Genomic DNA, 14,327 nt, shown 5'->3' with positions numbered 1-14,327 from the left:
ATCCTACAGTCAATAAACTGCGAGCATTGGCTTATGATCCTGATATCAAAGACGACTACCAGATTCTACCACAGAGAAGTTCCGGAAATTTTGAGGCAGTGATCTTCCTCAGATGTACACACAAAGGCTAAAAGAAATTTGCAAGACTTAAAACGCTTAATTCCAAGTGATTTTCATTACTTTTATGAAAACATTCCTTATGAGAATTAAAAGTTACATTTAAATTGTTACAGATCACTTAATTTATATTAACTATATTTTGTCCATAAATTGACTTAAATACAACAATAAATATAAGCTTTGTTTCAGAACTAAAAAGTTTTTACAATTTTTACGACTTTTACACATTTTACACGAAAAAGCGTTCCAGTACACAAAAAAGTTGTAAAATGTTCACTTCTCTTTAAACAAAAATGGCGCTGAATTACGCTCTCTTTAAAAACTTTTTACTCGACAAATTTGAGCGTGTAAAAAACAGTAACATGGTTGCCGGCGTCTGATTGGCTGGTATGCCGACTTTGACATTTTTTCCAGTTTTTTGAAGTATTTTCCATTTTTCCGTTCCCGAACTATTTCAAAAAACTTTTGTGTGAGAACAATTTTTTTTTAAGTTGTCTCTTTTACGAGTTTTACTATTAAAAAGTACGGAAACGAAGCTATAATATTCCAGATTTAAATATCGTCTAATACAATTGAAATTATTAGTAATTATAGTGATGGTTGGAATAGACAGTTCACCTAATTGTGGTCCATTGAAATACTATCACCGTTAAGACTGGGAATTGAACCCAACACCTTCAGATTACTAGTTTAAAGTTCGCTTAACCGCGTAGGCCAATAAGTCAGTTCTAATTTTATTATAATTTTTCATTTATACTAGTTTCTTTAAATGTATGCTCAATAAACTGCAGGATACGTCTTTTGGCATCTCAGAAAAATACAATACCAAAAGACGTCGCGCCCATACCGATAAAACTCTTCTAAAAGACATCTCCTTAAAACTAACAACTGCCAGTTTGCACCACTCCCAGCGTTTGCCAAGGCCCTCTATCTTGGAAGTGAGAAATTCTGTAGAATCCCTGTTTTCACAACAGATGACCTTGAAGCCTTTGTAGGGAGCAGCTCTGCCTAATTGTGTATGCTTAGGAGAACACGATGTCACACAGGTGATCTTCAACCAACAGCCAACGACCATCACTGATTTTCCCATCAGGATCAGATCTGTCGATGACCACTACTCGAAGTTCCTCCGGTGCCATCGGACTACGTGTTTTCTTACCAGCGCTGTTACCTGTGAGATGAGAACCGGAAGACGTCTTGTGTCTCGTGTTAGCTTGTGGGGCTGACCTAGCTGAGGCATCTTTCCTGCTGTCAGTCTTATGGTAACCGGCTGAAGAGGTAGAGGGTTTGAGTTCCAGACTTCGGTTGGGTCTCTTAGCCCTGGGGAGTGGCTCCATTGAACATCTCTCTTCACCGCGCTATTTGATGAAGGCGGGCTAGTTTTGGTTGCAGCTCCGCCAGGTGTGGAGGCCGGTTTCTTTACCTTCTGGTTTGGTTCCTTTCCGATTCTTCCTTGGCTTGGCTACGGTCGACTTTGGGGTTGTCCTGGTGGCTGGGTCTCCATTTGAAGAGGGGCTGTGGTCGAGAGAGGCGAGCAATTTGCAGTTTGATAGGTCAAGTCAGCACCACTCCTGGTTTCGATGTTGCCATTGACCTTATCTAGATGAAAGAAAGCTTATTTAGTTCAGTTTTTCTCTTGGGTAGATGAGGATGAGATCTTTCGATTTTGGCTGACTTCCGTGTTATATATTGCTTTGCAAATGACAAATAATATACAATGTATTATGTTTCTTATCGTCGATGTACTTACTGTACTACAGTGACACAGAAAAGTATACATACACCCTACAAAAATGCAGTTTTGGCTAAATCGTTGGGTTTTTTACAGCAACAACTGCACTGTGTGGTGACAAAATAACCATAATTACACAAATTTATTTTAATCTAATAAGTATATTTAATACAATTAAAGATATTCAATTTTCAGAACACAGAAAAGTATACATACACCCCAAGGAAATAGGAGTATTATCCTAAAATTTATGGAATTAGTAGCAAAATTTATACATTTTTTAGTTTTGGCGAATGTCTCTGGGTGTCTGAGATATATTAATATATTCCGCGGAATTCCTGGCGCAAATTATATACAAAATGCATTGAATTGCCTTGTAATTTGGTTTGATACAATCCTTGGGCATTAATTGAATCAGAAATGTGACATATTTTGTTACAAACCTGTCCCCAAAGCTTCTAAAGCAACAAAATATAAGCACTACCAAAAAAGCATGAAATTTGTACTGTGAACAACGTCGTTTTCGTATTATGAACATTACCGTTACTATAGACGCGAAACGTTTCGTATAATTGTACATTTCTGAGTCAATTGATGCCCAAGGATTGTATCCGACAATATTACAAGGCAATTCAAGGCCATCTATATGTAATTTGCAACAAGAATTCCGCGGAAATCTATTCACTTCCTGAAAAATCTGAGGGAACGTGCATTTATCGACGTTCAGGAAGGTATATTATGCACAAAAACAACTTCAAAGCTTTCTAGGGTCTCAAGATTTGCCATCTGATACGAATTTTGTCCTTTTTATAAAGTACAATACCTTAAAACGCAAAAAATTAAGCAAGGGTCAGCTTTAACGAAGTATATAAGAAATTTGACCCTAGATAACGGCATTTGACCCCAAAAACTATTTTCTTTTCTCTAAAATATATCTCAGACACCCAGAGATATTCGCCAAAACTAAAAAATGTATAAATTTTGCTACTAACTCCATAAATTTAACGATAATACTCCTATTTCCTTGGAGTGTATGTATATTTTTCTGTGTTGTGAAAATTTAATTTCTTTAATTGTATTAAATATACTTATTAGATTAAAATAAATTTGTGTAATTATGGTTATTTTGTCACCACACAGTGCAGTTGTTGCTGTAAGAAACCCAACGATTTAGCCAAAACTGCATTTTTGTAGGGTGTATGTATACTTTTCTGTGTCACTGTAGCTTCGTAGTTGTTAAGTACATCGACGATAAGAAACATAATACATTGTATATTATTTGTCATTTGCAAAGCAATACATATATAACACGGAAGTCAGCCAAAATCGAAAGATCTTATCCTCACCTACCCAAGAGAAATACTGAACTAAATAAGCTTTCTTTCATCTCGACAAGGTCAATGACAACATCGAAACCAGGAGTGGTGCTGACTTGACCCATCAAACTACAAATGACTCGCCTCTCTCGACCACAGCCCCTCTTCAAATGGAGACTCAGCCACCCGGACACCCCAAAGTCGACGGTAGCCAAGTCGAGGAAGAATGGGAAAGGAACCAAACTAGAAGGTAAAGAAACTGTTAAGACTGACCAGGCACCGGCCTCCACACCTGGCGGAGCTGCAACCAAAACCATCCCTCCTTCATCAAATAGCGCGGTGAAGAGAGATGTTCAATGGAGCCACTCCCCAGGGCTAAGAGACCCAACCGAAGTCAGGAACTCAAACCCTCTACCTCTTCAACCGGTTACCATAAGACTGACAGCAGGAAAGTTGCCTCAGCTAGGTCAGCCCCACAAGCTAACACGAGACACAAGACGTCTTCCGGTTCTCATCTCACAGGTAACAGCGCTGGCAAGAAAACAAGTAGTCCGATGGTACCGGAGGAACTTTTAGTAGTGGTCATCAACAGATCTGATCCTGATGGGAAAATCAGTGATGGTCGTTGGCTGTTGGTTGAAGATCGCCTGTGTGACATCATATTGTAAATTTACAAAACACAAAGCAACTAACTAACACAAAGCAACTAGTTTGTATTCTCACATCGTGATGAATGAGGGTTCCCTGCCAATAAACTTCTTAAGGAAGTGCATTGATCTATGGTAGGCCCACCTTCTCTTGGCCAATCGACATGCTGAGGTAGCTGAGCTGGCGGGAACGTCGTCGTAGTTCCTCCTCAAGAGCGTTCTGTCTTTCCAGTTCTATCGGCTAGGGCCGATGATTAGTTTTTTGGCACATCAGATGGTCCTGACTTAAACCGCTTGCTTCCGCTGAGGCCGAGGCTGGATCATCGTCGACTGCAATCGCTGGAACGACAGAGGTCCAGTTCGTCGTCCGATAAGCCGTCCAACAGAAGCACTGCTCTGCAATTGAATTGCAGGAATGATGCATTTCCGGGCCGCTGAATAGCAACTTGTGGTGTTAGATGCTGCGTTTGTTTTGGAAAGTCTGCGAAGTGTCGGACGGCGAAGTTGGAGACACACCGGAAGATGTTCTGGCGCTGCAAGCAGAAACATACCGATCGCAGTAATCCCTGTTGCGACTATGGCCAGAACACTCTGATGAGTACGAAAACTTATGAATTGTGTATCCGATTTTACCGAAACTTTTCACATCGTAAAATTTCTTCCTAACGTACAAGTTCAAATAAGGTCTATATTGGAAAATATTTTCTGGTACCTCCCTCACAAAATGTAAACATTTTTAGATGCAGTTTAAGGGCTGTTCGAGGATTGTTTGCAAATTTTTACCGAAAGTACTTATTGTGGTCCTGCTTACAGTGATATAATGTTTATTTAGAGATTTATAATTAAGCTCTTATTATTTTGAGTGAAATATACTGCATCCCACAACTTAAATTTGACTTTTTAAAACATTTTTTTATTTAAAGCAGCATGAAAGAGTACCGCAGCTGCAAAACGCAATGGCCACTAGAAACAGATGAACATACCGACAATAACGATGATGGTGCTACAAGTACCTCATTCAGTTTAGAGGAGTGTATGAATGAATTTCGAGCACGACGCGTCCGTCGTACATCAACACATAGTCGTCAAGAAGGTGAAAAAAGATGTAATAATGATAAAGACGTAAATTCCAGCGATAGGGATTTAATAAATCAAAATCTCTCTAACAAACAACAAGAGCGGAAATGTAAGCCCTGTAAAGATGGATTCTGTTATTGTTTTACTAGTGACAGTGGAGATGGTGGTGCTGGAGTTTCGGAAACCGTCAATCGTAAAGAGTTCCGAGGTCACAAAAGCTCGGAATATGATAAGGTTTGTATTATAATAGTGATATGTACATATAGGAATAAATAATAATAAGTTTTTAATGCTATAGGGTTTTGATAATAAACATACTAAAACCAACAAAATGCATGTGAAGACGCCATCTGATGTTCCACATAAACAAAAGAACGGAGATCGAGTGTCGCAAGTTGGTCATATTTCAGCAATAAGCCGCCTTGAAACTACTGGTAAAGATGCTCCTCTTATCCACATAATACAGGAACTTCGTGATAATTGTGTTATTTCCGAGGTAAGGGTCAACAAGAATAAGTTGAATTATCGGTGCAGCAAGGACAAGTCAAATTCCGATCGTGCCAAAAACAAAGTTTCAGAAAAGACGTATAAAGATCTGCATAAGAAACAAAGTACTAATCGCCATTCCATGCCTATGGAACCACACACACCAAGTGCACCACCTCTAGACAACATATCAGAAGAATGTCCATCTATGACAGAGAAGACTCAGACAGTACGGCGACATAAGGCAGGAGGTCGACTTTTACAAAAACGCTTATCTATTTCAAATGCTAAATATAAACAGCGTGAATCGAATGATCCTCCACCAAAGCCACCAAGAAGTTCACTTAGTGTTGGAGAAAACTCGTCGAAATCAAGTAGTTCGACGTCTTCTTCTGTACGAGAAGCTGAACGTATTTTAGACGAATTCTTAGCTAATAGAGGATACAAAAACAAGAGAACAGCCGATGCATCGAAAAATCTTCCACACTACTCAAGAATATCAAGACCACAGAATAAACAAGAGAATCGGATTCGCCAGGAGAATGAAAAACGGAAGTCGTATCCACTGGGTAATTATTTATAAAACGTGATGTGGTACATGTCTGAGTTTTAGCGATCTCTATAGCTCCCTTTTAATTTAAATGTTCACCTGAATTTTTCAATATATTTTCTTGACAATTACTTACATAGATAGAATATTCTTATGGTAATCTTTATGTCTTAATGAAAGTATGTATCAAACCTTGCTTAGAATCAATTCTTTTAGCAGCTTTTTTCAGGACTGTGGATAACCTTTCCTCTAGTATTAAAATCGGGTTATTTTTGTAATCATAGGTTAGGTTTAAGGATGCGCAGCCATCTAGTAGTATAGGTAACTGCTTCACTCGGAGACTGTTGGTCCATTGTGTTCATTCTGTGTAGGTTATGATTGAAGATTTAAAGATGTGAGGATGTTGATGCGGTACAGTGAGATGAGGATGATAGGGTAAATCTTCCTTTATTTCCTAATGAAACTTTGGAAAGGCCTAATATTTACTGTAGTGGAATTCTGTAACTCATTTTTTTGAGTTGCCCACAAAAATCGGTAAAATTAAAACGCAAAATCATGAATGAAAAGTATCAATAAACTTTTGCTATCGGTAGGACTTAGCGACAGCTTTATTTTGGTTGTTAACTTACCGAAAATGTACGTTAATTGCCGAATTTAAGCATTTTAATGTTACCGATTTTTGTTGGTAACTCGAAAAATGAGTTACGGAATTCCACTACTGGACTTTAATTCACCACAAAATACTTTAAAAAAGTTATATGTATATGTTATACGTATAATATCTCTATGTCGGTGTAATAATGCAGTCAAAAAACTAATGAGAGGTTTAAACTTTATGTCTGAAAATCCCCACAAAAAATCTATAAAGGAATTTCTCATAATTTTCAAAAATATAATGTTTTTTTTGTTTTGTTCAATATTTATTTTGAAAATTATGAGAAATTCCTTTATAGGTTTTTTGTGGGGGTTTTCAGACATAAACCACTATAACTTAGCCATTTGTTAACCGATTTAAAACAATAATAGCTTATTCAAAAGACAGTATTCACCCCTTTAAAAGGAAGAAGGATCAAAAGAAATCCGTTGTGGAAAAAATAAGATATGCCCGTTTAAATTTGAAAATGTAAGAAACCCAGATTTTCACTACTTTTACCGTTATAAAAAAATAAAACGAAGTGACCCAAACGAAATAAAGGCATTGTCGTTGTCCATGGATCCCAACACGATATAATTTTGCATCAGAACACTTGAATATTTTTCGGGTCAAATTTTTAGCACAATGTCATTTATCGACATTTTCCGAAAAGTTTGCACATATTTAAGGCCAAAACTGCCTGAAGGAGCGTTCCAATGCTTTTGCGATGTATTAGAGAGTTTTCAATTACTGTCTTGGCTACAATGTTTGTCTTTGTGTTGGATCGAAAATCTCAATGGTTTGGCTGTTATATGCCAAAATATCCAAAAAACGTCAATAAAAAACTTAATGTCAAAATCGGGAGGCTCGATTTTCATCGTAGACATATGGTCCAGTAGACTTTTTTGCTCAGTTCAACCCCAGGAATCAGAAACGCGAAGGGCCCATTAAGGGTTTCAAATGGCCCCGGCCTATTGTTCATTCTTCTAGAATAACTCGGCGTACTTCATGTATATAAAATATTTGTATTAGTATTGGTAAATTTTGAAACATCAACCCAAAATCGAGTTTTGGAGGAAAATTCATCATTTTTGGAATATGGATTGAAGGAATGCCACACACTATTCAATCACACACGTACACAAGGGTTCACCGGTAGCTGTCCTGCATGCCCATAGTGTACGGCCGGTATTAAGAATTTAAATTTTTTCAATATTTTTAACCCTAAATGCGTCGGGACATAATCTTTTCGCAATATTCACCCATGTATGTTGTATGCTGGGGCGATTTGAACGCCTTATTGAGCCCTTCTCGTTTCTGATTCTTGGGATTGGACTGAGCAAAAAAGTCCACTAGACCATATCGCTACTTAATCAAAGAATGGCATAACTCAAAAAATGCTTTTTCTTAGCAATTTTATTTTTCTTGTGTCAAATTTTCATGCATATATCTCTAAAACTCAACGTGTTACAGCTCATTTACTAAGAGTTTGGCATAATTCATCAGCACTAAAACAATTCAAATCTTGCACAGAAATTTAGCACTTATGTATATCTGGCTAGCTGTTTGCAAAATAGGGTCCATGTAGTTATTTTATTTTTTAGGTAATCATCTTTTTAAGTAAATAAGTCAAATTTTAATCGCCAATTTAAAACGCGTTTTTCTCGAGACTGTTTTTGTCTCCCGATTTTGACTTGACATTAAATGAATGATTTATTAATTAGTAATAATTTCAAACTGGAAATAGGAAAGATTGCATATGTGTTTTCCATTATACGGTTGTGCAGCCACTAGGTGTAACTGCGTCACTCGTAGACCTTCCGGTCCATTGTGATCATCCAAAAAGTATAGGAAGAAATAGAGGTGGGGAGGAAGAAACCTGTAAGCTAGAAGGTTAGACTTGGTGAAAAGTGAACACCCATGGATGAAACATAGTATATTAAGTAGCATACTGTTACCTTCCGGGGCTCATTAAGTCGCTTGTATGATCAGAAAGGGACTCGAAAGTGACTCCCTGTAATGATTAAAAAGAGTTCAATTTAAAGTACAACAACAAATGTGTAGCAATCACAAATAAATCATTGAGGCGTTTAAAATGTGACTATTTTTTCGTTATTTATTGTCACATTTTGATCTTCATGAAGATTGAAAAATGCTTAATCAAAAAAGGGTCATGCAGGTGTTTGAAAAGTGATAATAATTATGTATCTTCTGATCATATTTTGAACAGAAAGGTGATTAAAAACTGATTGTTTTGTTTATTTTTGTTTTGTTGTAAATAATTCTCATACACACTTTCTATAAAACTTTGATATAAATGTAACGTATAATATTAAGTGTATAGACAAACACAAACAACACATGTTCAGGTTTTGCCAAGTGAAATGAAGAAGCAGTATACTAACCACCGCGCAACATAAAGGATAATTATAAGACATAACAAAGAAGAAAAGACAATAAAACAAAGGAAAGAGACAAAAAAATAAAAAGACAATTCTTTTAATTTATTTCGTTTAATAAAAATACACATAAATGACTCCCTAAAGACTCATAAACGATTATAAACATGACTCAAAAAAGACTCGAAAAAGAGTCCCAAATTAATCAAGAAATCACCAATAAATAATTGAAATACGACTCGAAAAAGACTTTATATACCATCAGAAAATGGGCAAAAATGACTCGAAACTAATGCAGAGGAAGACTAATTTGTGATTTGTTTAGAAGAGTCGCCTGAGGTTACGTTTTCCTCCCGACAAAGGAGTCATTTATGATCAGAAAATGAGTTCATATTCCAGCTTTTTAATCGTGCAGTCGGATGAAAAAAGACTCGAATTTGACTAAAATTTTCAAAAAATGCTGGCTGGGTTCCCACCGTACCAGTTGCTGATATTTTTCGAAAGTTCGTCACAAATTTACAAATTTCGAATATATATTCGATATAATTTTCGAACATTTGGCAAATGTTTTTTCTTGTGTTTTTGTTGTTGTTCTAACAGTGTGGCTGACTTCATAAATGCAGTATGATGCGTCAAATGACATCGTCGCGACTTCATAAATGCAACATGTCTTTTTATTGACATCGTCGGGACTTCATAAATGTCACGCGACACATCACACTGCGCAGCAATTGCCGAATTTGTGCAGTGTTTCCAAGTGGACTGCACACCAATTGACATTTCTTTAGTACTGTTATGCCAACTGACATTTGCAAAGAAAACAGGAAAAATACATAAGAAACTATTAGAAATAGCGGATTTGTGGTAATTATGCAATATAATAAATTTATTTTCAAAAAACGGAATTTTACAAAAAGTAAAGCAATGTGTGGCTGACTTCATAAATGCAGTGTGATGCGTCAAATGACATTGCAGCACGTCTTTTTATTGACATCGTCGCGACTTCATAAACGTCGCGCGACACGTCACATTGTGCAGTAATTGTGAAATTTGTGCAGCATTCCCACTTGGACTGCACAACAATTGACATTGGTTTAGTACTGTTATGTCAACTGATATTTGCGAAGAAAACAAGAAAAATACATAACAAACAATTAGAAATGGCGGATTTGTGGTAACTATTTAATATAATAAATTTATTTTCAAAAACTTTATAAATTGTTGGCTTTGTATTGTTGGACTGCAAAATAATACTTGTTGTGTATTTATTTCAGCTAAAGTCCATATTTTGTTGCTTCAAAATTTGAAGAAACAAAAGTTTTACAGTGGGTAATGAAATTGATTACTACGAGCGGAGGCAGAGAAGACTATAGTTTCGGAAGCAGCCAAACTTCCTCATCAGTTCTCTTAACCGCTGACTCTGTATCGATAAACAGGTCAATAAGAGTGACCAGAAAATTAAACAGAACGAGAAATTTTCTGTATCCTCCTAAATCTGTTGACCGCACAATTGAGTCAGAATAATCAAAATCATATACCCACTACTGTTTTTTAATGCTGTCTTTGCATCGCAAAGAAGACAAGCATAAGTAGTGTTGTTTGCAGTAAGCAGAGATCACAACAAAATGTTGTTTTTGCTTTATGCGTAGTCAACAAGTAAGGCCGTGCTGATTGCCTGTTATTGTTGTTGGCTTTGTAATCAATAATTACCCACTGTAATCAATTTCATTACCCACTGTAAAACATTTTGTTTCTTCAAATTTTGAAGCAACAAAATATGGACTTTAGCTGAAATAAATACACAACAATTTTATAAATTTTTATATGTTATTTTTATATATGATCTAGTGATAAAAGATGGAGTCACGAAAGAAGAAAGTTAATGTTGGAAGTTCGTTTGAGACATGAGTCAGATTTCGCAGCCAACAATATCACAAAAATTCATGGTTTTGGGTATTTTCCTTCTCGGAGATTCTAATTTACGGCGACGCCTCCTTCATTATTAAAACCGAAAAAGAAAACAAAGTAATGCTTGGTTTACATTTACGAAATCCACTTGATTTCAACTGTCAAATCCATCGGTTAAACGTCAAATGAAATCCAGATGAGATTTCATTTGACGTTTGAGCTATGGAATTGACATTTGAAATCGAGTGGATTTCGTAAATGTAAACTTAGCATAAAGCAATTTGTGCGTTCATAAATGCAGCAAAATGACATGTCTTTTTTTTGACAACGTCGGTGTTGCCAATCATATTTGATTCGTCTTTTTACGACTGTGTCAATATCTGCAATGTAAAAACTGCATTTATGAAGTCAACCTGTGCGTTCATGAACGCAGCAAAATGACACGTCTCTTTTTTGACAATGTCAGTGTTGCCACACATATTTACTTCATCTTTTTATGATATTGTCATTTTTTGCAATGTAAATACTGCATTTATGAAGTCAGCCTGTTTATTATTGGGGGTTATCATGAACGGCAATTCCCCGTGAATTTTTTCACTTTCTCCCTTAAGCTTCAACGGCGGAAAGACAAAACTCACGGGGAAATTTCATTCATGATAACCACATTATGTTTGTATGTTCGTTCTTCTGTTCAATCTGGCTCTGGGGCTATCTCCAGTTCCAGGAAAGTGGCTGCTTCGATGGAATGTAACCACAGATCCACTGGAGTTAAATGAGTAGGATTGGCTGGGCAGTTGAAAAGGTGTTTTGTGTCGTGAGGGCCCATGCCGCATACTGGGCAGATGTCTTGCACAGCGCGGTCGATTTCCGCCCAATAAGAATTTAGGCGACTGCAATATCCCGAGCGTAGTTGAGCCAAAACTACTCTAATTTGTCGTGGCAGCTGACGCTCCTCAGCTGCGATAGATGGGGATGTATTTCGAGGACTTTATTCACACTATATTTGCTTATGGCCTTAGCAACTGCATCCGTGTGAATACTATTTAAACCTGTTTGATATGCCTGTTGATCGCGCATACCACTTTAGCTAAAATTCTTAAAATTTGGGGGGAAAATACCAGAAGAAGTAGACCGAAAAGCACCATCTTCGAATTTTGTATATATAAGGCTCGCTGAAATATTGCGATAAACAAAGTTTGGACGCAGTATCTGGTTCGAAAGTTGTCGTGCGCACTAGCCACTACACATGATTGCCTTAGGTGTTCTTTACAGATTTCGGTCCATTTTCTCTTTAAGTATAGACTTGCCTCTGAAAAACATGTACTGTAGTAATAGGGGCCCCGTGAACACTTGTGGCAACTTCTGTGGCAAAAAAGCAAAGCGTTTCCAGAGAGTTCTTTTAATTTATTAATTTATTTATTTCATATTTTTATTATTAGCATAACGGAAGTGAAGCCATGACCATTGAGGTCTTAAGCTTACACAGCTTATCCAGAGAGGTTAAACTGCACTTCGCTGAACATTTTTGAAATACTCTGCGGAAGTTTGCCGTAAGAGTCGATCGATATGGCCCATCTTCGAAGTTAATCAAAATATCACGAAGGCAAAATTTTAGACCGAATCGGTTGATCTGTTTGAGAATTATCGTGGCCTCCAGGCAGCTACCCAGATGAACGGTTTTCTGAAACAGATTTCTTCCAAACACACTTTGGCCCTAAAGCCATTATTTCGATGAGGCACATTTTGGCTAAAGGCTGAGAGTATAAAAAATGTAGATTGGGAAAAATTGTGTTTATGAATTTTTGCTAAAATCCATGGATTGGGCGACATAATTTCATTTTAAAAAATTTAAGACTGGATTCCAGAGTTTCCCATGTTCCTGATCAATAGACAGCGGAATTTTATGCAACCCCTATTTTTGGTCCGATTCATGTCAAATTTTGAGACTGGGCATATTTTTGGCTTCTGATTACATTGCAATCGAAACATATGACATATGCAACAAATATTTCAATAATAGGTACAAAAATGTTTGTGTGTACAATTTTTCTGTTTAAAATTTTCTTCAGACAAGTCAATAAAAAAGAGAAATGTATAACCACAGCCACAACCTTCAAAATACCGAAAATCGGGAGGTATCGCTCTATGGGGGCTATATGAAGGCCTGAACCTAAACCGACAAATTTTAGGTGGAAAGTTTTTTACCCCCAAGGAAGACTTAATACCAAATTTCAGCCATTTCGGAGGGATATTGAGACCACAACCTTCAAAATACCGAAAATCGGGAGGTACCATTCTATGGGGGCTATATGAAGACGTAGACCTATACCCATAAATTTCAGGTGGAAAGTTTTATACCCCCAACGAAGACTTAATACCAAATTTCAGTCATTTCGGTGGGATATTGAGGCCAAAACCTTCAAAATACCGAAAAGCGGGAGGTACTATTCTATGGGGGCTATATGAAGGCGTGGACCTATGCCGACAAATTTCAGGTGGAGTGTTTTATACCCCCAACGAAGACTAAATACCAATTTTCAGTCATTTCGGTGGGATAATGAGGCTACAACTTTCAAAATACCGAATATCGGTAGGTACCGTTCTGTGGGGGCTATTCAAGACGTGGACCTATGCGGACAGATTTCAGTTGTAAAGTTGCATACCCCTAACGAAGACTAAATACCAAATTTCAGCCATTTTGGTGTGATATTTAGACCACAAATACTTGAATATATTTTTGCATATGGTTTTGCATATGCTCCTTTTATGCAGATATGTACAAATATGTCAAAATATGCACGATATGCAGAATATGCAAAATATGCACAAATTTCTGGGCCTAATTCGTTTTATTTTGTAATAAAACGAGTTTCTGTCTAATCAGATTTTCTCTACGACCATCCTAACCATATATGCATTTGCATAGGATTCCGCTGTCTACTGATCAATTTATGAGAAGATCCAGGATAGGAAACCAGAATTTGTATAAGTGAAGTCCGACGATTGGGCGCCAAAATGAGTCTATTGACAGATGCACGATTTTATTTATTTATTTATTTATTCAATTTAGCATGTATAACAAAGCCAACAGGCCAATTAATGAAATACAAAATGCTTAAACCAGTGACTCACTACTCCAACAAAAGGACAAACGTCCAAATTAAATACAATAGTAACGTAATGAAGAGAAAAAAAATTAAAATAAAGTACTATTAATTGCTAAAAAATTAAAATAAAAGGCGTATATCATAAATGACCATATATTAACCGTGACATATTGTCAAAAAAGTTTTAAAAACAAGATAAAATTGGCCAAGAAGTCTTACGCCATTTGAATTAAAAAATAGTAATGAAAATTATTTCATCAGTAAAATAAGTCAAAAATAAGGTTTACATCTTTGCTAAATAAGACATTTTCGCTAACATGAACTTTCAAAATTTTGGTCAGTAGTGGGATT

The 14,327-nt window shown here is 36.6% G+C and overlaps 1 protein-coding gene across 20 annotated transcripts in view; it reads left to right on the top strand.

Annotated features, from left to right (window-relative positions):
• The window catches only part of LOC141387016 (uncharacterized), a 190,010-nt gene that overhangs the window by 62,753 nt on the left and 112,930 nt on the right, over nt 1–14,327 (top strand). For 8 of the 20 annotated variants that reach the window (XM_073956076.1, XM_073956080.1, XM_073956077.1 and 5 more), the window contains 2 exons: nt 4,739–5,126; nt 5,191–5,947. In XM_073956076.1, coding sequence (XP_073812177.1) covers nt 4,743–5,126; nt 5,191–5,947 — 1,141 coding nt within the window. In that variant the 5' untranslated portion in view covers nt 4,739–4,742. Of the gene's footprint in view, nt 1–3,138; nt 3,419–4,738; nt 5,127–5,190; nt 5,948–14,327 lie in introns of those variants that run through there. The other 12 variants (XM_073956068.1, XM_073956083.1, XM_073956079.1 and 9 more) reach the window with 3 other exon arrangements.

The sequence above is a fragment of the Musca autumnalis genome, unplaced genomic scaffold, assembly GCF_047663935.1.
Source record: "Musca autumnalis isolate F117 unplaced genomic scaffold, ASM4766393v1 scaffold_5, whole genome shotgun sequence".
In the NCBI taxonomy this organism is placed as follows: domain Eukaryota; kingdom Metazoa; phylum Arthropoda; class Insecta; order Diptera; family Muscidae; genus Musca; species Musca autumnalis.
This window is presented reverse-complemented; position numbering and strand designations above follow the sequence as displayed.